The sequence below is a fragment of the Vulpes lagopus genome, chromosome X (assembly GCF_018345385.1).
Source record: "Vulpes lagopus strain Blue_001 chromosome X, ASM1834538v1, whole genome shotgun sequence".
Classification (NCBI taxonomy): Eukaryota; Metazoa; Chordata; class Mammalia; order Carnivora; family Canidae; genus Vulpes; species Vulpes lagopus.
Window position 1 is genome coordinate 50,626,811 of NC_054848.1, and position 24,188 is coordinate 50,650,998.

At 37.5% G+C, this 24,188-nt stretch overlaps 1 protein-coding gene across 2 annotated transcripts in view; it reads right to left on the reverse strand.

The window, feature by feature from the left end:
* Positions 1 to 24,188, reverse strand: part of HEPH (hephaestin) — a 106,905-nt gene that overhangs the window by 25,375 nt on the left and 57,342 nt on the right. For both annotated transcript variants that reach the window (XM_041742279.1, XM_041742280.1), the window contains exons 13-15: positions 19,101 to 19,314; positions 17,170 to 17,309; positions 16,304 to 16,435 (exon numbers count right to left, since the gene is read on the reverse strand). In XM_041742279.1, coding sequence (XP_041598213.1) covers positions 16,304 to 16,435; positions 17,170 to 17,309; positions 19,101 to 19,314 — 486 coding nt within the window. The remainder of the gene's footprint in view (positions 1 to 16,303; positions 16,436 to 17,169; positions 17,310 to 19,100; positions 19,315 to 24,188) is intronic.

The window sequence follows — 24,188 nt, forward strand, 5'->3', positions numbered from 1 at the left end:
CTCATGGATTGGAAGAATGAATATTGTGAATATGCCCATGCTACCCAGGGAAATTTACACATTCATTACGATCCCTATCAAAATACCATGGACATTCTTCAGAGAGTTGGAACAAATCACCTTAAGATTTGTGTGGAATCAGAAAAGACCCCTAATACCAAAGGAATATTAAAAATGAAAAAACAGAGCCGGAGGCATCACAATGCCAGATTTCGGGTTGTACTACAAAGCTGTGGTCATCCAGACAGTGTGGAACTGGCACCAAATCAGACACATAGATCAATGGAACAGAATAGAGAATCCAGAAGTGGACCCTCAACTTTATGGTCAACTAATATTCGACAAAGAAGGAAAGACTATCCACTGGAAAAAGACAGTCTCTTCAGTAAATGGTGCTGGGAAAATTGGACATCCACATGCAGAAGAATGAAACTAGACCATTCTCTTACACCATACACAAAGATAAACTCAAAATGGATGAAAGATCTAAATGTGAGGCAAAAATCCATCAAAATCCTAGAGGAAAACACAGGAAACACCCTTTTTGAACTTGGCTACAGCAACTTCTTGCAAGATACATCCATGAAGGCAACAGAAAGAAAAGCAAAAAATTTGGGGGACTTCATCAAGATAAAATGCTTCTGCACAGCAAAAGAAACAGTCCACAAAACTAAAAGACAACCTACAGAATGGGATAAGATATTTGCAAATGACATATCAGATAAAGGGCTAGTATCCAAGATCTACAAAAACTTATTCAAATCAACAGCAAAGAGACAAACAATCCAATCCTCAAATGGGCAATAGACATGAACAGAAATTTCACAGAGGAAGGCATAGACATGGCCAACAAGCACATGAGAAAATGATCCGCATCCCTGGCCATCAGGGAAATAGAAATCAAAACCACAATGAGATACCACCTCACACCAGTGAGAATGGTGAGAATTCACAAGACAGGAACAACAAATGTTGGAGAGGATGTGGAGAAAGGATGACCCTCTTGCACTGTTTTTGGGAAGGTGAACTGGTACAACCACTCTGGAAAACTGTGTGGAGGTTCCTCAAAGAGTTAAAAATAGATCTGCCTTATAACTCACCAATTGCACTGTTGGAGATTTACCCCATAGATGCAGATGCAGTGAAACTGTGGGACACCTGCTCCCCGATGTTTATAGCAGCAATGTTCACAATAGCCAACCTGTGGAAGGAGCCTTGGTGTCCATCAAAAGATGAATGGATAAAGAAGATTTGTTGTATGTATACAATGGAATATTCCTCAGCCATTAGAAACGACAAATACCCACCATTTGCTTTGACGTGGATGGACCTGGAGGGTATTATGCTGAGTGAAATAAGTCAATCGAAAAGGGCAAATATTATATGGTCTAATTCATTTGGGGAATATAAAAATTAGTGAAAGGAAATAAAGGGAAAGGAGAGATAATCAGTGAAAATATCAGTGAGTGTGACCAAACATGAGAGACACCTAACTCTGGGAAATGTACAAGGTGTAGTTGAAGTGGAGGTGGGCGGGGGGTTGGGGTGACTGGCTGATGGGCACTGAGGGGGCACTTGGCAGGATGAGTACTGGGTGTTATGCTATATGTTGACAAATTGAACTTCAATAAAATAAACATGCAAAAAAGTAAAAAAGAAAGGAAAACTTTTCTGTGGCAGCCATCATGGAAACAGATATCTGAATAATGCCTGAGGCACATAGTAGGGAGATAATTTGCTCTTCCTAGAGTGTGTCACTGAGAGGCAATGTTCAGGGAGACACCTCTCTAGGAACACAGGCGCTGGCCAGCACCATGTTCCTCTCCTACCTCTCAGTATAAACCCAGAGCCACCTGTGGGAAGCAGCATAGTACCATTACTGGTTCTCTACATGCTTACAACAAGGCCTATCACCTGCGCTCTAGTGAAACTTCCCTCCTTCACAGTCACGTGTGCCTCAGTCCCAGTGTGGTGCGCACTTGCCCAAGAAGAGTGGCACAAGCACCTGCACATACCATGTCTCTGGACCAGAAAGTTTGCAGGGCCTCACTTCCTGCAAAGGTGATGACAAGGTTCATTTCACAAGCAGAAGATTGCACCCAATTAAAACTCACCACATTTAGGCCAGAACCAATCACTGCCCACAACAGGCAAGGAGAACCTCTATAGACTGGCCCGAAAGAAAGAACTGCCAAAACACAACAGCAGAGTGTATGCAGCACACACCAGAGAAACTCCCTGAAGCACCAGGCCCCAGGAAATACATAACATCTTCATAAGGACATTACTTTTAGAGGCAGAAGACATAACTGGCTTTTCCAAAACACAGAAGAAGGCAAACAGACAGAATATGAAGAGGAATTTATCCCAAATGAAAGCAAAAGATAGGCCACAGCCATAGGTCTAAGTAACATGGTGGATGAAGAATTTAAAGTAATGATTATAAGGATACTCACTTGGCTTGAGAAAAAAATAGAAGACATCAGTGAGACCCTTACCACAGAGATAAGAGTTAACAAAGAATCAATCAGAGATGAAGACTGCAATAAACAATGTTTCATTTTTGCTGCATGAACAGCAGGCTAGAAGAAGCAGAGGAATGGATTTATGACCGAGGAAACAAAGTAATCAGAAGTAATGAAGCTGAACAAAATAAGAAAAAGAATAATTATGAACACGAGAATGAACTGAGGGAACTCAATGACTCCATCAACTGTAATAACATTCCTATTATAGGAGTCCCAAAAGAAGACAAAAAAAGGGTGCAGAAAAATTATTTGAAGAAATAATAGATGAAAACTTTCCTCATCTAGGGGAAATAAACAGATATCCTGAGAATTCCCATCATAATCAACTAAAACAGGACAACACCAAGACATATTGTAATTAAATTGACAAAATATAATGATAAATAAAAATGTAAAAGCAGCAGGACAAAAGAAGTTTTTACTTACTAGGGCAAACCCATATGGCTAGCTAGAGGTTTTTCAACAGAATCCTGGCAAGCCAGAGGATGTGGTATAATATATTCAAAAGGATGAATGGGGAAAATCTGCAGCCAAGAATATTTTATCCAAGAAGGTTATCATTCAGAATAGAAGGATATATGTATGTCTTCTTTAGATAACTGTTCATGAAATGCTCAATACTATTCAGCATCAGGGAAATACAAATCAAAATGAGATAATCACCTCAAACCAGTCAGAATTGCTAAAATTTACAACTCAGGAAACAACAGATATTGGCTAGAATGCAGAGAAAGGGGAACCCTTTTACATTGTTGGTAGGAATGCAAATTGGTGCAGCCACTCTGGAAAACAGTACAGAAGTTCCTCAAAAAGTTAAAAGTAGAACTACCCTATGATCTGGTGATTATACTACTAGGTATTTACTCAAAGGATGGAAAAACACTAATTAAAGGGAAACATGCACCCCGATGTTTATAGCAGCATTATCTATAATAACCAAGTTATGGAAAGAGCCTAGATGTTCATCGACAGATGAATGTATAAATAATTCTACTTTATGGTATTCTGTATTATTCAGCAATCAAAAATAATGAAACCTTGCCTTTTTCAGTGACATAGATGGAACTAGAAGGTATTATGCTAAGTGAAATAAGTCAGTCAGAGAAAGACAAATACAGTATGATTTCACTCACATGTGGGATTTAAAAAGCAAAAGATATGAACATGGGGGAAGGGAAGGAAAAAATGAAATAAGATGAAAACAGAGAGGGAGGGAAACCATGAGCGACTCTTAACTATAGGAAACAAACTAAGGGTTGGTGGAAGGGAGGTGGCTGGAGGGATGGGGTAATTAGGTAATGGGGTAATAGCGTAATGGGAATTAGGGAGGGCACTTGAAGTAATGGGTACTGGGTGTTACAAGCAACTAGTAAATCACCAAATTCCACCTCTGAGACTAATAATACAGTATGTTACTTAAATTACATTTAAATTAAAATTTAAAAAAATTAAATGCAAAAAAACTTTAAAAAATAAAATGAGAGATAAAGAGCTTCCCAGACAAAAATTAAAGGAGTTCAAGACCACTAAACTAACCCTGTAAGAAATATTAAAGGGGACACTCTGAATACAAAGGAGAAACCAAAAATGACAGTGTAAAGGCAGGAAACACAAAAGCAGTAAAAATGAATATTTCTGTAAAAAATCATTGAAGGAACTGACACACACAGAAATGATATAAAATACAATAACACTTACCTGAAATGTTTGGAGGAGAGGAGAAATTAATGGGTTCAAACTTGAATGACCATTACCTTAACATAGACTGCTATTTCCAGAAAAGGTTATATACAACATAAGGGTAACAATATATCAGAAACCATCAATAAACTTGCAAAGAATCAAGAGAAAAAATCCAAAAATATAACTAAATAGAAGCAGCAAAACATGAAAAAGATAAAGACAAAAAAGGATCAGAGAACATCTCCAGAAACAACAAAAGAAATAATATAATGACAATAAACACATATCTATCAATAATTACTTTGGATGTCAGTGGACTAAAGACTCCAATCTAAAGATATAGGGTGCCAGAATGGATTAAAAAAAAAAACCCAAGACCCATCTATATGCTGCCTACAAGAGATTCATTTTAGATATAAAGACATCTATAGATTGAAAGGGAGGGGATGGAGAAACATTTATCATAAAAATTAATACAAAAAGGAACCAGGGGTAGAAATACTTCTATTGGACAAACTAGACTTCAAAACAAAGACTATAACAAGAAATGAAGAAGGGCAGTATATCATAATAAAGGGGGGAATCCAACAAATATATGTAACAATTTTAGATATTAAGCACCCAACACAGAAGCATCCAAATGTATAAAACAATAACAAAAATAAGGAACTAATTGACAATAATACAGTACTAATAGGGAATTAACACCCACTTAAACCAATGGAGAGATCATCTAAACAGAAAAATGAACAAGGAAGCAATGGATCTGAAGGACACACTAGACCAGATGGCCATAACAGATATATTCAAAACATTACATCATTAAACAGCAGAATACACATTATTTTCAAGTACACATAGAACATTCTCTGGGATATATCACATATTAGATTGCAAATAAGGCCTCAACAAATACAGAAAGACTGAAGTCATACCATGCAATTTTTCTGACCACAATGCTATGAAACTAGAAGTCAACCATAAGAAAAAATCTGGAAAGACCACAAATACATGGAGGCTAAACAATATGCTAATAAACAATGAATAGGTTAACCAGGAAATCAAAGGATAAATTTTTAAAAATACATGGTAACAAATGAAAATGAAAAACATGATAATCTGACAGCTTTGGGATGCAGCAAAAGTGGTCCTAGGAGGTATCTAAGAGATCCTAAGAGGGTCTATAACAATACAGGCCTACCTACCACAAAAAACAACCAAAATGTCAAATAAACAACCTAACTTTGCACCTAAAAGAATTAGAAAAAGAACAAAAAACAAAGCCTAAAGCCAGTAGAAGGAAGGATATAATAATGATTAGAGTGGAAATAAATGATATAGAGACAAAACAACAAAAAGAACAATTAACAAACAGTTGAACAGATGAATGAAACCAGGGGATGGTTCTTTGAAAAATTAGCAAAAGTGATAAATCTCTACTCAGACATAACAGAAATAAAAGACAAAAGAACCAAGTATTTAAAAATCACAAAGGAGAGAGAAAAAGTAACTAACACCACAGAAATACAAATAAATATAGGAAAATATTATGAAAAACTATATGCCAACAAATTGGACAACCTGGAAGAACTAGATACATTTCTAGAAATATATAAATTATAAAAACTGAAAAAGGAAGAAATAGAAAATTTGAACAGACTGATAACAAAAGAAATTGTATCAGTAACCAAAAGACATCTAACAGAGTGTTCCTGGATGGCTCAATTGGGAAAGCATGCAACTCTAGATCTCAGGGTTGTAAGTTAGAGCAGCACACTGGGTGTAGAGATTACTTAAAAATAAAACCTTGAAAGAAAGAAAAAAACTCCCAAAAAATAAAATCTGAGGACCAAATTGCCTCATAGGCAAAGGCAAATTCTACCAAACATGTAAAGAAGAGTCTATATCTACTCTTCTGGGGCAGCCCGGGTGGCCCAGCAGTTTAGCGCCGCCTTCAGCCCAGGGCCTGATCCTGGAGACCCGGGATCGAGTCCCACGTTGGGCTCCCTGCATGGAGCCTGCTTCTCCCTCTGCCTGTGTCTCTGCCTCTCTCTCTCTCTCTCTCTCTCTCTCTCTCTCTCTCTCTCTCATGAATACATAAATAAAATCTTTAGAAAAATATCTACTCTTCTGAAACTATTCCAGAAACTAGGAAAGGAAGGAAAACTTCTCAATTTATTCTATAAGGCCATTATTACCCTGATACCAAGCCAGATAAAGACACTGCTTAGAAAGAAAACTACATGCCAGTATCCGTGATGAACACAAATGCATAAATTCTCAATAAAATACTAGCAAACTAAATCCAGTAATACATTAAAAAAAATCATTCACCACTAGCAATTGGGATTTACTCCTGGGTTGCAAGGGTGGTTAAATATTCACAAAGCACTCAGCGTGATACATCACATTAATGAAATAAATGATAAGAGCCACATGATCATTTCATTAAATGAAGAAAAAGCATTTGACAAAGTACACCATCCATTCACAATAAAGACCCTCAGCAAAGTTGAGTTTGAGAGAACAAACCTCAAAATAATAAAGAGCATATGTGAAAAATCCACAGCTAATATCCTCATTGTGGAAAAATAGAATTTTTCCTCTACAGTCAGGAACAAGATAGGGATGTCCACTCTCACTGCTGTTATTTAACATACTACTGGAAGACCTAGCCTCAGCAATCAGACAACAAAGAGCAATAAAAAAGCATCCAAATCAGTAATGAAGCAGTAAAACTTCTACTACTTGCAGATTTCATGATACTACACATTAAAAACCCAAAAGTTTCCACCAAAAAACTTCTGGAACTGACAAACAAATTTGGTGAACTCATAGGATTCAAAATCAAGGTACAGAAATCTGTTGCATTTCTTTTATAAATTTTTTTAATTTTTTATTTATTATTTATGATAGTCACAGAGAGAGAGAGAGAGGCAGAGACACAGGCGGAAGGAGAAGCAGGCTCCATGCACCGGGAGCCTGATGTGGGATTCGATCCGGGTCTCCAGGATCGCGCCCTGGGCCAAAGGCAGGCGCCAAACCGCTGCGCCACCCAGGGATCCCTCTGTTGCATTTCTATATGCCAATAATGAAACAGTATAAAAAGAAATTAAGGAATTAATACCATTTACAATTACACAAAAACAATAAAATATTTAGAATAAATCTAACCAAAGTGGTGAAGTACTTTACTCTTAAAACTATAGAGAAATTGAAGATGACACAAAGAAAGGGAAATACATTCTATGCTCATGTATTGGAAGAATAAGTATTGTTAAAGCATCTCTACTACCCAAAGCAATCTAAATATTTTATGCAATTCCTATCAAAATTCCATGAGCATTTTTTCACAGAGCTAGAAAAATCAATCCTAAAATTTGTATGAAACCACAACAGACCCCAAATAGCCAAAGCAACCTTGAAAAAGAAAAGCAAGGCTGGAGGCATCACTATTTCTGACGTCAAGTTATATTACAAAGCTGCTGTAATTCAAACAGTATGGTACTGGTACAGAAATAGACACACAGTTCAATAGATTAAACTAGGAAGCCCAAAAATGACCCCACAACTATATGGGAAGTTAATCTTCAACAAAGTAGAAAAGAATATACAATGACATAAAGAATGTCTCTTCCAAAAATGGTGTCGGGAAAATGGATAGTAACATGTCAAAAATGAAACTGGGCCACTTTCTTAAACCATACACAAAAATAAATTCAAAATGAATTAAAGACCTTAATGTGAGATCTAAAACCATAAAAATCCTTGAATCCAGAGCAAATCTATATTGGCTGTAGCAACTTCTTTCCAGATATATTTCTTCAGACAAGGAAAGCAAAAGGAAAAATAGACTATTAGAACATCATCAAAATAAAAAGCTCCTGCACAGCAAAGCAAATAATCAACAAAACTAAAAGGCAACCTGCTGAATGGGGTAAAATATTTGCAAATAACAACTGATAAAGGGCTAGTTTCTAAAATATATAGAGAACTTATAAAACACAACACTAAAAAAAAAATCCAACTAAAAATGGGCAGAAGACATGAATAGGCATTTTTCCAAAGAAAACATCAAGATGACCAACAGATACATGAGAAGATGCTTATTGTCACCTATTATGAGAGAAATGCAAATCAAGACTACAATGAGATATCATTTCATACCATTCGGATTGGCTAAATTCAACAACACAACAACAAATGTCAGCAAGGATGTGAAGAATGAGGAACCCTCTTAAACTGTTGGCAGGAAAGCAAACTGGTGCAGCCAATCTGGAAAACAGTATGGAGGTTCTTCAAAAGTTAAAAATAAGGGGCACTTGGGTGGTTCATTTGGTAAAGCATCAGAATCTTTCTTTTGGCTTAGGTCATGATCTCAGGGTCGTGAGCTCAAGCCTCATGTCAGGCTCTGAGTTGGGCATGGAGCCAGCTGAAGATTCTCTATCTCTCCCTCTGTCCCTCCCTCTCTCCCAAATTAATTAATCAATCAATTAATTAATTAATTAATGACGTTAAAAACAGAACTACCCTAGGATCTTGCAATTGAGCATGGATCTCACAACTGAGAGATCATAACCTGAGACAAAACCAAGAGTCAGATGCTGACTATGCCACACAGGTGCTGTTTGTTGTGAGATTTTTGATTACTGATTCAATTTCTTTGACGGTTATTCTAGTGTTTGAATTTTCTATTTCTTCCTGTTTCAATTTTGGTAGTTTATATGTTTCTAGCAATTTATTTATTTCTTTCAGGTTGTCAATTTGCATATAATTTTCCATCATATTCTCTTATAATTGTATTTCTGTGGTGTTGGTTGTTATTTCTCCTCTCTTTTTGTGATTTTATTTATTTGGGTCCTTTCTCTTTTCTTTTCGATAAGTCTGGATAGACTTTTATCAATTTTATTAATTATTTTAAAGAATCAGTTCCTGGTTTCATTGATCCATCCTATTGTTTTTTTCAGGCTTGGTTTGGTCTTTCATTGTTGTTGTTTTATCTTCTATGTAATTTATTTTGCTCTAATATTTATTATTTCATTTCTTCTGTTGGCTTTAGGTTTAATTTCTTTTTCCTTATATGTAATGTTAGGTTGTTTATTTGAGATTCTTTGTTTTGTTTTGTTTTGTTTTTTGTTTTGAGACAGGCCTCTACTGCTATATACTTCCCCTTTATGAGTACTTTTGCTGCACCACAAAGTTTTTGGAGCGTTGTGGTTTCATTTTTATTTGTTTCCATGTGCTTTTTAAAAATTTCTTCTTTGATATCCTGATGATCCACTCATTCTTTAGTAGCATGTTGTTTAACTTCCATGTATTTGTGGCTTTTCCAAATTTTTTCTTGTGGTTGACTTCAAGTTTCATAGAACCATGATAAAAAATATGTATGGTATTGTCTCATTTTTTTTCGACAATTTGAAGCCTTATTTGTGATCTAGTATGTGGTCTATTCTGGAGAATATACCATGTGCATTTGGAAAGAATTTGTATTCTGCAGCTTTATGATGAAATGTTCTGAATATATCTGTGAAGTCCATTTGGTCCAGCATGTCATTCAAAGCCATTGTTTCCCTGTTGATTTTCTTCTTAGATGATCTGTTCATTGCTGTAGGTGGGGTATTAAAGTACCCTATTATTATTGCGTTATTATCAGTAAGTTCCTTTATATTTGTTACTGTTTAATATATTTGGATGCACCCAAGTTGGAGGCATAAATATTTAGTTTTTAGATCTTCTTGTTGGATAGTCCCCTTTATTGTGACATAGTACTCTTCTTCATCTCTTGTTACAGTCTTTGTTTTAAAGTCTAGATGTCTAAGTATTGCTCCTCTAGTTTTCTTTTGATATCCATTTGCATGATAAATGTTTCTCCCTCCCCTCTCTTTCAATCTGCAGGTGACTTTAGGCCTAAAATGAGTGTAGGCAGAATATATATATATATATATATATATATATATATATATATATATATATATATATACTATATATATATAGTTTTTTTTTCCATTCTCACACCCTATGTCTTTTGATTGAAGGTTTAGTCCATTTACATTCAGAGTTATTATTGATAGATATGTGTTATTGCCATTTCTCTGGAGATTTTCTCTGATTATTTACTTTCTTTTCACTTTTGGTCTTTTCTTCACACCCAAAGTGTCCCCTTTAATATTTCTTGCAGGGTTGGTTTAGTGGTCATAGTCCCCTTCAGTTGTTGTTTGTCTGAGAACTTTTTATCTCTCCTTCTATTCTGAATGATAACATTGCTGTATAGAGCATTCTTGGCTGCAGATTTTTTTTTCATTCAACACTTTGAATATATCATACTCTCTGGCTTGCCAAATTTCTGCAGAGAGATGTGTAGCTTAGATGAGTCTTCCTTTTTAAGTTACAGATTTCTTTTGTCTTTCTGCCTTTAGGAGTTTTTTCTGTATTACTATATTTTTTTCAAATTTAATTACAATGTATGTTGATATTGGTCTACTTTTGTTTATTTTAATGGGAGTTTTCTGTGCTTCTTGGATTTGGATGTCTGTCTCTTTCCCTAGTTTGGGGAAGTATTCAGCTATAATTTCCTCAAATAAATTTTTCATCCTCTTTTTCTTTCTCTTCTCCTTTTCCTTCTTATGATATAAATTCTTTTATGGTTGATGGCATCACTGATTTCTGTAATCTATTCTCATGTTCCATAATTATTCTTTCTCTCTTTTGTTCAGCTTCATTATTTTCCAATATTCTATCTTCTATATCATATATTTGTCCCTCTGCTTCTTCTATCATTGTGTTCATTACATCCAGTCTGTTTCAAATCTCAATTATTGTGGTTTTTTTTTTCATTTCTGGCTTATTCTTTGTTAACTCTTTTATCTCTGCCTTAAGGGATTCCCTTAAGTTTTCCATTTTTTCTCAATTCCAGAGAGTATCCTTGTGGTTGCTTTAAATTCTCCATCAGGCATGTTAATTTTTTAATTAATTAATTTTACTTTTTTAATTTAAATTCAATTTGCCAACATATAGTATAACACCCAGTGCTCATCCCATCAAGTGCCCTCCTCAATGCCCATCACCCAGCTACTCCATTCCCCCACCCACCTCCCATTCTGCAACCCTTTGTTTGTTTCCCAGAGTTAGGAGTCTCTCATGGTTTGTCTCCATCTCTAATTTTCCCACTCAGTTCCAGGCATGTTAGTTATATCTGTTTTGATTAGATCTCTGGCCATGATCCTATCTTGTTTCATTTGGTATAAATTCTCTCATCTTGGTATTTTTGTCTAAGTTACTGTCTTCTCTGTGCTATAAAATCCTGGTATGTTTCTTATTTCTGAGAATAATGGCTTTATGAAGAAGAGGCCATATAGTGTCCATGGCCTGGAACTTCAGAGTGTCTCTTGTGTGTGCTGCGTTCACTCTGCTGGTGTGTTTTGGTTGCTCTATTCTTCAGGACAGTCCTCTGCAGAGACTTTCCTTGCCTGCTTATGGCAGTGTTTGGACCTTAGACAGAATGCAGTGAGGTTTATCTAGGTGTGCACAGATCTGCGTGTTAAATGAGACCTAATGCTTCTTCTGCTAGCATTGAAGTCTTGCATATATCTCCATTTGGGAGATATGGTGTGGTTGGGGGTTTCTGCTGGTCTTCTGGGGAAGGGTCCTGCTCACTGGGAGTTACTCAAGCTTGACCAAGAAGGGCAGTACTGGCAGAATGCATGGGTATGAGACCTGGTGTAAGCAGGTTAGGCAGCCAGTGTCAGTGCTGTGCTCTGTGTAGACACTATTGCAGGTGGTTCTGTGCTTATGTTGAGGTAGGGCAATGGCAACAGCCAGTTCCTTTGTCCCAGCAGAGGTGTTTATTTGCTTGTTGCTTTCAGGAAATCACTTCCAGAGGAGAAAATAATTTCTTCCTGTGCATTCCAGGTGTTTTTCAGATTGCTGTCTTCATGTTGTATGTCTCTAGGTTTTTTCCCTGACTTCCCTCTAGGAGCATCTCAGTGCCTTCCAGGCTCTATTCCATCCATGCCTGCTGACATTTAAAACTAAAAACTTTAGGAATGTGATATGGGGGCAGGGGGACCTACACTGGTCTTCTTGGAAGGGTCTTCTTGTGCTGGAACTAATGCAGATTTACTCAAGACAGGCAGTTGCACCAGAACACAGGGGCATGGGACTTGGAGCAAGCATGCTAGGCAGCATGTGTTGGGCCAAATTGCCCTTGGCAGGTGGCTCTGTGCCTATATTAAGGGGCAGGGGAGGGATATGGCACCTGCTGGCTCTTTTATCACCAAAGAGGCATCTCTATGAACACCATCTCTTACAGATGTGCTCCAAGAAGAGCAATCTCCCCCCTGAATGCCTTAGTTGCCTGTTGACCTTTATTTTTTTTAATTAATTTTTATTGGTGTTCAATTTACCAACATACAGAAAAACACCCAGTGCTCATCCCGTCAAGTGTCCACCTCAGTGCCCGTCACCCATTCCCCTCCAACACCCGCCCTCCTCCCCTTCCACCACCCCTAGTTCGTTTCCCCGAGTTAGAAGTCTTTATGTTCTGTCTCCCTTCCTGATATTTCCCAACATTTCTTCTCCCTTCCTTTATATTCCCTTTCACTATTATTCATATTCCCCAAATGAATGAGAACATACACTGTTTGTCCTTCTCCGATTGACTTATTTCACTCAGCATAATACCCTCCAGTTCCATCCACGTTGAAGCAAATGGTGGGTATTTGTCGTTTCTAATGGCTGAGTAATATTCCATTGTATACATAAACCACATCTTCTTTATCCATTCATCTTTCGATGGACACCGAGGCTCCTTCCACAGTTTGGCTATTGTGGCCATTGCTGATAGAAACATCGGGGTGCAGGTGTCCTGACGTTTTATTGCATCTGAATCTTTGGGGTAAATTCCCAACAGTGCAATTGCTGGGTCATAGGGCAGGTCTACTTTTAACTCTTTGAGGAACCTCCACACAGTTTTCCAGAGTGGCTGCACCAGTTCACATTCCCACCAACAGTGTAAGAGGGTTCCCTTTTCTCCGCATCCTCTCCAACATTTGTTGTTTCCTGCCTTGTTAATTTTCCCCATTCTCACTGGTGTGAGGTGGTATCTCATTGTGGTTTTGATTTGTATTTCCCTGATGGCAAGTGATGCGGAGCATTTTCTCATGTGCATGTTGGCCATGTCCATGTCTTCCTCTGTGAGGTTTCTCTTCATGTCTTTTGCCCATTTCATGATTGGATTGTTTGTTTCTTTGGTGTTGAGTTTAATAAGTTCTTTATAGATTTTGGAAACTAGCCCTTTATCTGATATGTCATTTGCAAATATCTTCTCCCATTCTGTAGGTTGTCTTTGAGTTTTGTTGACTGTATCCTTTGCTGTGCAAAAGCTTCTTATCTTGATGAAGTCCCAATAGTTCATTTTTGCTTTTGTTTCTTTTGCCTTTGTGGATGTATCTTGCAAGAAGTTACTGTGGCCGAGTTCAAAGAGGGTGTTGCCTGTGTTCTCTTCTATGATTTTGATGGACTCTTGTCTCACATTTAGATCTCTCATCCATTTTGAGTTTATCTTTGTGTATGGTGAAAGAGAGTGGTCCAGTTTCATTCTTCTGCATGTGGATGTCCAATTTTCCCAGCACCATTTATTGAAGAGACTGTCTTTCTTCCAATGGATAGTCTTTCCTCCTTTATCGAATATTAGATGACCATACATTTCAGGGTCCACTTCTGGGTTCTCTATTCTGTTCCATTGATCTATGTGTCTGTTTTTGTGCCAGTACCACACTGTCTTGATGACCACAGCTTTGTAGTACAACCTGAAATCTGGCATTGTGATGGCCCCAGCTATGGTTTTCTTTTTTAAAATTCCCCTGGCTATTCGGGGTCTTTTCTGATTCCACACAAACCTTAAAATAATTTGTTCTAACTCTCTGAAGAAAGTCCATGGTATTTTGATAGGGATTGCATTAAACGTATAAATTGCCCTGGGTAACATTGACATTTTTACAATATTAATTCTGCCAATCCATGAGCATGGAATATTTTTCCATCTCTTTGTGTCTTCCTCAATTTCTTTCAGAAGTGTTCTATAGTTTTTAGGGTATAGATCTTTTACCTCTTTGGTTAGGTTTATTCCTAGGTATCTTATGCTTTTGGGTGCAATTGTAAATGGGATTGACTCCTTAATTTCTCTTTCTTCAGTCTCATTGTTAGTGTATAGAAATGCCATTGATTTCTGGGCATTGATTTTGTATCCTGCCATGCTACCAAATTGCTGTATGAGTTCTAGCAATCTTGGGGTGGAGGCTTTTGGGTTTTCTATGTAGAGTATCATGTCATCGGCGAAGAGGGAGAGTTTGACTTCTTCTTTGCCAATTTGAATGCCTTTAATGTCTTTTTGTTGTCTGATTGCTGAGGCGAGGACTTCCAGAACTATGTTGAACAGCAGTGGTGAGAGTGAACATCCCTGTCTTGTTCCTGATATTAGGGGAGAGGCTCCCAGTGCTTTCCCATTGAGAATGATATTTGCTGTGGGCTTTTCGTAGATGGCCTTTAAGATGTCGAGGAAAGTTCCCTCTATCCCAACACTCTGAAGGGTTTTGATCAGGAATGGATGCTGTATTTTGTCAAATGCTTTCTCTGCATCTAATGAGAGTATCATATGGTTCTTGGTTTTTCTCTTGCTGATATGATGAATCACATTGATGGTTTTACGAGTGTTGAACCAGCCTTGTGTCCCAGGGATAAATCCTACTTGGTCATGGTGAATAATTTTCTTAATGTGTTGTTGGATCCTATTGGCTAGTGTTGACCTTTAAAATTCCAGTCTTCAAGCCCTGCTTGTTACAAAAACTCATGAAAATCAGCTCTTATAATTTTTCCAGCTCATGGCTTTGAAGACGTGTTCTCCTTTTTCATTACCATCTGTGCCCCAGTTTCATGTGTCTTTTCTTGTGACCAGGGCTCCCTCCCCTCTGCAGCACCCACAATCCATTTCTCCCCTAAACTATGTCTCTATATTTCTTGACTTCCTCAGAGTGGCTCTTCTCTTCCTCTATTTGTGGAATTTGTTTTGTCCATTCATAGGCTGATCTCTTAAGTATTCAGAATGATCCAAATGTTATCTATTTTTGTTCAGTAGACAAGAGGAGTCCTGGGTCCACTTACTATGCTACAATTTTAGATGTCCTTTCTAGGTACCCTTTTTAAATACCTTTCCAGCACACATTAAGAACTGCTACTAACACGTAAGACACTGCATTACAAAAATAAGTTTACTTGTATCTCGATCATAATAGCCTTTTTAAAAAAAATAGTATCCATTTGTTCATGAGAGACACACAGAGACATAGTTAGAGGGAAAGGCAGGATCCCCATGGGGAGCCTGATGTGGGACTCAATCCCAGGACCCCAGGATCATGCCCTGAGTAGAAAGCAGACATTCAACCACCGAGCCACACAGGCATCCCAATAGCCTATCTTTTTAAAAGTAGGAACATGTATTATTTCTCACTACATCCATAACATGTAAAATTGTCTCTTCACCAACTAGGCTGCCAGTAAGCATTTATCCAATAAATAAATGGATGGAAATCAATGTGATCCAGATTCTGTCCATCCTACGTTTCAGTATTAAGAACTCAGTATATGACTGGAGTTAAAATTTAGTCTGTAATAAGAGGACAATATCCTTATCAATAGCTGAGGTTAAGGATCAATTTGTGGTCTGGGACAGGTCACTCTCTAGCCATGATTAGATGCTCAGACCATAGCCAAGGTTAACTTCATATTTAGATTAGAAGATCAATCTGTATCCAGGTTTAAGTCCAGGATAAGGTTCCATGTGTGACCAGTATAACGATGTCTGGTAAAACTAAAGACCTAAGTTATGTACCCTATTGTGAGATTGAAAATGAGTATTTCATAGAGATAAACTCAGGCTGTTAAAAAACTAATAATAAAAAATAAATAAATAGACTCAGGCTGTGATTAATATCCTTGTTTAAGCTCTCTAAGAGCAATGAAAAAAAAGGGACAAGCCAGAGGGCTGAGGCAGAGGTACTACATATCCTTTGTCCCTTCAGCTAAGTGTTTTCACTCACCAGGTGCAGCGGCTAGTGGCCAACCAGTGCTAGATTCTAGCACTCCATGGGCATGCACAGAGTAGGGGCGGCTGGCATTATTCTTGAACACCACAGTTAGGATATCACCAATCTCTCCTCTGAGAAGTGGACCTAATATATGCAAAAAAAAGAGGAAAGTCTTTTGTGGGGTAGTGGGAGAAGGATACTAATGGCATTAAAGAAAAGGACATTCATAGGAGCTCCCTTTTTTAAATTCAGAGGCCCTTAAACTGATACTGGTACCTACAGGATGAGGGTACTTCAACAAGAAGATTGTGCTTCTAATTATCATTATTTTTTCACACCAAATCTATCGTTTATCTATCTACATACCTATCTATCATCTATCTAATATCACAAGGATATCTCAGGAATCTGTGGAATCACTGTCAGGACTGAGAGTTTCGCACAGAGTTAAAAAAAAAAACGGGCTCTCTGCAAGGGCCAATATAGGTTTCTTCTGTGTGAAAAAAGAGTGAAAAAACTCATTGGCCCCTACAAAATGAAGAAACTGCATCAATAATTAAACTGGGGTACAAAGGTAATAATGATTCCTTGTAGTTTATTTCTTACTCTTTCATGTTCCTGAGTTCCCCTGACTTCAGTATTTTTAAAAAATCTATCACTGTCAGAGATCCCTAGAGAGATCCTGGAAAAAATGTGGTTCACATTGCAGCAGAATCCTCCCCCACTTTGATTGCTTATTTTATGGCTGAGTTTTTTAGATTACTATAGTTCTATTGTATCATAAGGAAAAACTAATAGAAATAAAAATGCCCTCTTGATATTACATTGCCTTTCTAAGAGAAACATAAATCTCTAGATTCCAGGAGGAACTCACTTACCTAATATTCCTAAGTGTTCCTCTGGTCCAGTTCTTGGCCGAGGGATCTTGAATGTACCATCAGTATATTCTCTGAATACAGCTTTCTTGTATCTGGAACCAAGGAGCCCATTCTGGTTGCTCAGGAAAATGTGACCATAACTAGAGGAATCCAAATAGTGGTATCAGCATCTGGTCCTTGACCCCTCATTTTCAGGTATGAGAAAGCTAAGTCAGACCAAACATCATATCACAGACAGAAGAAAGAGAAGACATATTCCTTCTAATGTCAGATTTCCCACCATATTAGCTATATAACCACAATAAAGATGCCAGATTTAAATATCTACTTATGTAATTAATATGACCAGAACACTGGAATAAGAATCAGAAGCCCTGATCTTTAACTCTAGTCTTAGTGATGTCTCATATGGAATTAGTTTGACAAAAGGACATGGTATAGGGTAAAAGGAGAGCACTAACTGCTGCTGCTGATGGAGAGTAAGGAATGGGAAGAGGTAAGGAGGAAATGGAATTTTACAAATTCCTCCCTGGAGATGATTTCTTGTTTACAAAAACCCTTATTATTTATTTTATTATTTGACATCTCCAACAGGCTAATTAGTTAGGTAGAGGTAGAATCAGTGGCCCAGAAGTGACAACTTATCTTTATTGATACTGTCAGCTAGAAAGGGAACTAGCACTTGGATGCAACTGTGCTGCTTTTTCCTTATTTCCTTCTAATCAATTTATTTCAAGTGTACAACATCACTTTAAAGATAAATAAACTAAGTCCCAGGGAAGAAAATTCACTTTCTCTAGGTTTCAGAACAAGTTCGCAAGAAGACTTCAACATCAACAACCAACATAAAAGACAAGAATTGCTAAAGAGTTGTAAGAACAACAAAAATAAATTGTAGTGGAAATTGCTAAACTGTTCTTCAGTTTCCATTCTCCTTCTCTCTTGGTAGTAATATAATCATGTAGATTTTAGCTGAGTGCATGGCCACCTAACTGTGGATTGTAGATTATATTTTCCAGGCTTTATTTTTTCTTAGAGTAGACATACAATGTTACATTAGCTTCACGTGTAAAACATAGTGATTTGATAAATGTATACATTTGTGCTATGTTCACCACAAGTATAGCTACCATCTTCCCCAATACATCTCTATTACAAAATCATTGACTTTATTCCTTATGCTGCGCCTTTTATTCCATGACTTATTTATTGCATAGCTGGAAGCTTGTATATCCTACTACTCTTCATTCATTTTGCCTAACCCTCAACCCCCTCCAAGTCTCAGGCTTTCTTGCAGCTAGGCATGGACACATTAATAAGTTTAGGATAATGGGCTATGAAAGAAAGTGGGTTTTTTTAGGTTATGTCTTTACAGATACTGCTGCTTGTCCTGGACTGATTTTCTCTTTTGTAATTGCTGGGAATGACTAGAATAGGCATCTTAGTTTCAGAGATGAAAAAAAGTATTATGAGTGATTAGTTTACCTACTATCCCTGGGCTGCTCATATATATACTATTATTTGAGCAAGAAATAAAATTCTAACTCACTCAAGCTACTCTATTTTTTCTGCTATACAGATTAGCCTATACATTGGTGACATTTTTCAAGTGACAGGTAAGCTTGGGTGTTTAGTCCTTTGAGTAAGACCTCTGTAAAATTTAAGTTCTGCTGTAGGTGCTACTGGCAACCAGAGGAAAAGAGGCAAAGATAAAGACCATGAAGATGTGGGTAAGGTCTTTTACTTCAGACCCACAGTACAACAATATAGAAGAATCACCGAGTTCCAGCTTATCTGCATTCCAGCACCTGTTTCAGATTTGCTGGTATCTTATTAGGTTCCTTTAGATAAGTGTTTCCTTTTCTCAGTATTTCAGTATCTTCCTTATCCATGAAATGGTCCAGAGTCTCTGAATTTTCTTTAAGCCTTACCTGTCCTTCTCAGACTGGTTGTGCCATTCCAGTTCCCAGCTCCTGTCAGGGCAATAGTCCCACTCTACCTCTTCTGCCATGATGTAGTAGATTCTTGCAGCCTGGTATCGTTGGTGATGGTTGGTTTGGTTGCCAGGACACTGGGAGACATTATAGACTGCCTTCATCCCTGATTCTCTATGGCTGCCTGCCTGGCAGTAAATCTCAAACATCCCTGAGGAAGGAATAGAGAGAAAAAACTGAATCTGAATATCCCTGTTTAGTATCTGGAGTATTTCCTGTATCTTTCTCAGCATACTGTATAGAGTGGATAATTTCAGATAAAGATGTTTTATGCATTGGATAAAAAATGATTACAAGTTTATTGAGAGCAGTGAGCACAGAAGTTAACAGCTCTGGCTCCAAACCTACATTGTTTGGGTTTAAAACTAGACTCTTGCCACTAGGATGGCCAACCATTCCCTATTAACCTAGGACTTTCCTAGTTTTAGCACTGAAAATCCCATATCCCTGTGGAAACTGCTCAGTTCTGAGCAAACTGGGATAGTTGGTCACCATATGACACTTGTTAGCTATATGATCTTGAAGTAATTTTTAAGCCTTTGTATGTTTCAGTTCCTTCATGGTACAATGTGGATCATTTTACTTGTTTCACTGGGTTGCTTTAAAATTAAACACAATAAGATGTACACATTGCTTAGCATAATGCATAGTGAATTGTAATAAGTAAAGTTATAAATAAGTAAATCAAGCTGTAATAATTATTATTCCAAAAAATGCATTGACCAGTTGTCTCTCATTTCTACCAAGTGCCAAATAAATGAAGGCTTAAATAGATTTTAAAAAAAACCTTGACTATCAGGATGCTAATATCAGAAGGCTTTGAGATGGCTTTCCCTCAGTTTTTACGAGATTTTTGGATATCAGTCTTAAATATCAGAGTTGTGGAGCTAGCTGCCTGGAACTGACATCAAGCTACAGGATTCTGTCAAGGACATTAAGACATTTGGAATGTGGATCAGGAGAAGCTGACTTTCCTAGGACATTTATTTTCATCATTCTTTCACTTGATGCCCACTGCCTATCCCATCACTACAAACATTTTATTGGCTTTTATTTATTTTTTAAATTAATTTTTATTGGTGTTCAATTTACCAACATACAGAAAAACATCCAGTGCTCATCCCATCAAGTGTCCACCTCAGTGCCCGTCACCCATTCCCCTCCAACACCCGCCCTCCTCCCCTTCCACCACCCCTAGTTCGTTTCCCCGAGTTAGGAGTTTTTATGTTCTGTCTCCCTTCCTGATATTTCCCAACATTTCTTCTCCCTTCCTTTATATTCCCTTTCACTATTATTTATATTCCCCAAATGAATGAGAACATACACTGTTTGTTCTTCTCCGATTGACTTATTTCACTCAGCATAATACCCTCCAGTTCCATCCACGTTGAAGCAAATGGTGGGTATTTGTCGTTTCTAATGGCTGAGTAATATTCCATTGTATACATAAACCACATCTTCTTTATCCATTCATCTTTCGATGGACACTGAGGCTCCTTCCACAGTTTGGCTATTGTGGCCATTGCTGATAGAAACATCGGGGTGGAGGTGTCCCGACGTTTCATTGCATCTGAATCTTTGGGGTAAATCCCCATCAGTGCAATTGCTGGGTCGTAGGGCAGGTCTATTTTTAACTCTTTGAGGAACCTCCACACAGTTTTCTAGAGTGGCTGCACCAGTTCACATTCCCACCAACAGTGCAGGAGGGTTCCCTTTTCCCCGCATCCTCTCCAACATTTGTTGTTTCCTGCCTTGTTAATTTTCCCCATTCTCACTGGTGTGAGGTGGTATCTCATTGTGGTTTTGATTTGTATTTCCCTGATGGCAGGTGATGCAGAGCATTTTCTCATGTGCATGTTGGCCATGTCCATGTCTTCCTCTGTGAGATTTCTCTTCATGTCTTTTGCCCATTTCATGATTGGATTGTTTGTTTCTTTGGTGTTGAGTTTAATAAGTTCTTTATAGATTTTGGAAACTAGCCCTTTATCTGATATTTTATTGGCTTTTAAAGGCCTCTATGAGCTGGCTCCAAACCATGACTCAGTCCCAAATTCAACCAGTGATCCAACTAAATTTGTCCCTTGCTTTCCTTATCACATAGCTCATTTCTATCTTGGAATTTTCATTCATGTTATTACTCCCTTTTGGAATGTACCTGCCCATCCCTCCCACAAATATCTACAAGAGTTCACTCATTCTCCAAGACCAAATTCAGATTTAATATCTTCCAGAAACTTCTCTATGACTATTCTGGCTCATACTGACCTCTACATTCTTGCCTATCTCCTCTTAACACACTACATCTAAATCGCATGATTAAAGAGTAAGTGCTCCTCTCTTTACAAAACAGTCTTTCCCACTACTTTATAGACTTCTTGAAGGAATCTTTTCCTTTCTTTCCACAAAAATTTCCCAACTCTTCTATTTCCCCTACCCTTCTACATCTGTTCCATCAGTAAATCCTATCAGCTCTTCCTTCAAAATTATCCTTCATTTTCACTCTTCTTCCCTAGTCAAAACCACCATCATCACTAAAATGGATCCTGATTGTCTTCTCTGCTTCTTCTCCTTCCATCTTCAACCATTTGTCACACAGGATTCAAGGCCCTCTTTAACAAATATGATCCAGAGCACATTGCTACCTCGCTTTAAATGCTTCATTCATACTCAGAATGCAATCCAAGCTTATAACTATGATTATAAGGCCTCACATAATATGAATCTTGCCAACCTCACTTCATGTCACTCTTTTTCTTTGCTTACTACAGTCTAACCCTACTGACTTTTCACTCTGACTCTTGAAAAACCATGCTTGTTCCCATATTTGGACATTTGCACTTATTGGCCCCTCTGTTTGAAATGTTCTACTTAGAAATCTTTATATGGCTCATTCATCCTCATTATTTAGGTCTCAATATAAATATCACATTCTTGGATTGGCCTTTCCCGAACATCCGCTCAAAATTAATGCCCTTTTCATTTTATCACATCACTATATTTTATTTCCTTCATGATATATATCACAATAAAAATGATCTTATTGTTTTATGAATGTGTTTTGGTGTGTTTTAATGTGTCTACTGTGGATCTTTGCAGAGAATAAGAATCATTCTTTCTTTTCACTTTTCTCAAGTCTTAGCACATTGAAGAAGATGTGCAATAAATATATTTTGAGTGAATGAATATGTGTGCAAATGAATGGCTCCATATGCTGCTCAAAACTCATAGCTCAGGGGTTGGTGTGGATAATAAAGTCTGATGGTTACTGAAGAGGATAGATAATAAAAAGAAGACATTCTGGGACGTCATGTGCCTTTGGACTAGTACATCATCTAAATTTTCTCATATGGACATTATTATCCAAGCCACTCTCTCAATGCTCTTTAATACATTGCTTAGCATAATGCATATCCAAGCCACTCTTACAATACTGTTCTTGGAATCTTAGTATCCTCCTAACTCTTTGACCAATTCTTTTCTGTTTCCTTATTTTGACTTCTCTTCTTCCTTGTACCTCTTAAATGTTGATTTATTGTTTATTTACGTTTTCTTTCCTATCACTTTACAGCTTATGAACTTGAACCATGAGAACACTCAAACTTGCTAGCCTGGACTACTTCTCCTATCTTTACATTTCTACCTAGCTACCTACTGTGAAATTCATACCACCTGAATTTCACCAGGAGCTTAAAAATTGACATACTCTAAAATGAGTACTTTCTACCCAAATCTTAATACCCTGTCCTTGTTTCTATACTTGCTACTTTGGTTAAACATATATATACATATATATTCCTGAAGTTTCCAGTTTCTATATATATTACAGAAACTGGAAACTTCAAGAATATTTTCTTCTTGCTCAGCCCCTCAGAAAAGTTCTGTAATTTCTCTCTCAAATATCCCTCATTGCTACCCCTTCTCTCTATCCCTATTGCTTCCATTCATTGGCAGGCTCTTATTGCCTCTTGCAATAGCCTCCTACTTTGCCTCCCCTTAAGCCTTACTTCTCATTATTCCTTCACAGAGATGCTATTAGCATTTTGTGTGGGACTATTCTTCATTGTTTAAGACTGCCCTACACATTGCCCCACCATCTAAATAATAGTATCACCTCCTCTATATCACCAGTCATTGTGACAAGTAAAAGTACCTCCACACAGTTCCAAACACTTTTAAGCATACCACCTTCAGTTGAGGGTCACTGAATAAAATCAGTTTGTGTTAACTTCTTCAGGCAAATTCTGCTTTTTAAAAAAAATTATTTATTTATTTATTTATTTATTTATTTATTTATTTATTTAATGGAGAGAGAGAGCACAATCAGGTAGAGTGGAAGGTAGAGGAAGAGGGAGAAGCAGGCTCCCCACTGAGCAGAAAGCCCAATGTGGGGCTCAATCCCAGGACCCTGGAATCATGACCTGAGCTGAAGGCAGACACTTTACTTATGGGGCCACCCAGGAACCCCCAGATGCTGCTTTCAAGTCACTACCCATAAGCGTCCTATTGCCTATAATAATGATATCTTCACCACCCATTCCATTTCTGTGCCTGGTGACAGTTTACTCTTCTTCAAATGTTCATTTTGAATGCCTGCTTCCCTATAAGAGCTTTACTACACAAGTCAGGCAGAAATTGTTAGTTTTCTGTGTGTTACTTTAGCTCTTGGCAAGACGGTACCATCATCTCTCCTTCATACTAACTGTGAGCTGCCTAATTCATCCTCGTATCCTTAGTATCTAGACCGCTTAGTGGAAGAAAACAGAGATTTACTGTTTTGTGAAAATGTTATTGTAAAATGAAGGGACAATAAAAAGAAGTGAGGAATAAAAGAGAAGGAAAACCAGAGAGAAAGTCAAAAGAGGAAAGAAAAAATACAGATTGAAGGAAAAAGTAAAAGAAAATAAGAGGTAGGGAAAAGGAAAAAATCTAAAAAGAGAAAGGAAGACAAACTGGAGGGTATTATGCTGAGTGAAATAAGTCAATCGGAGAAGGACAAACAGTGTATGTTCTCATTCATTTGGGGAA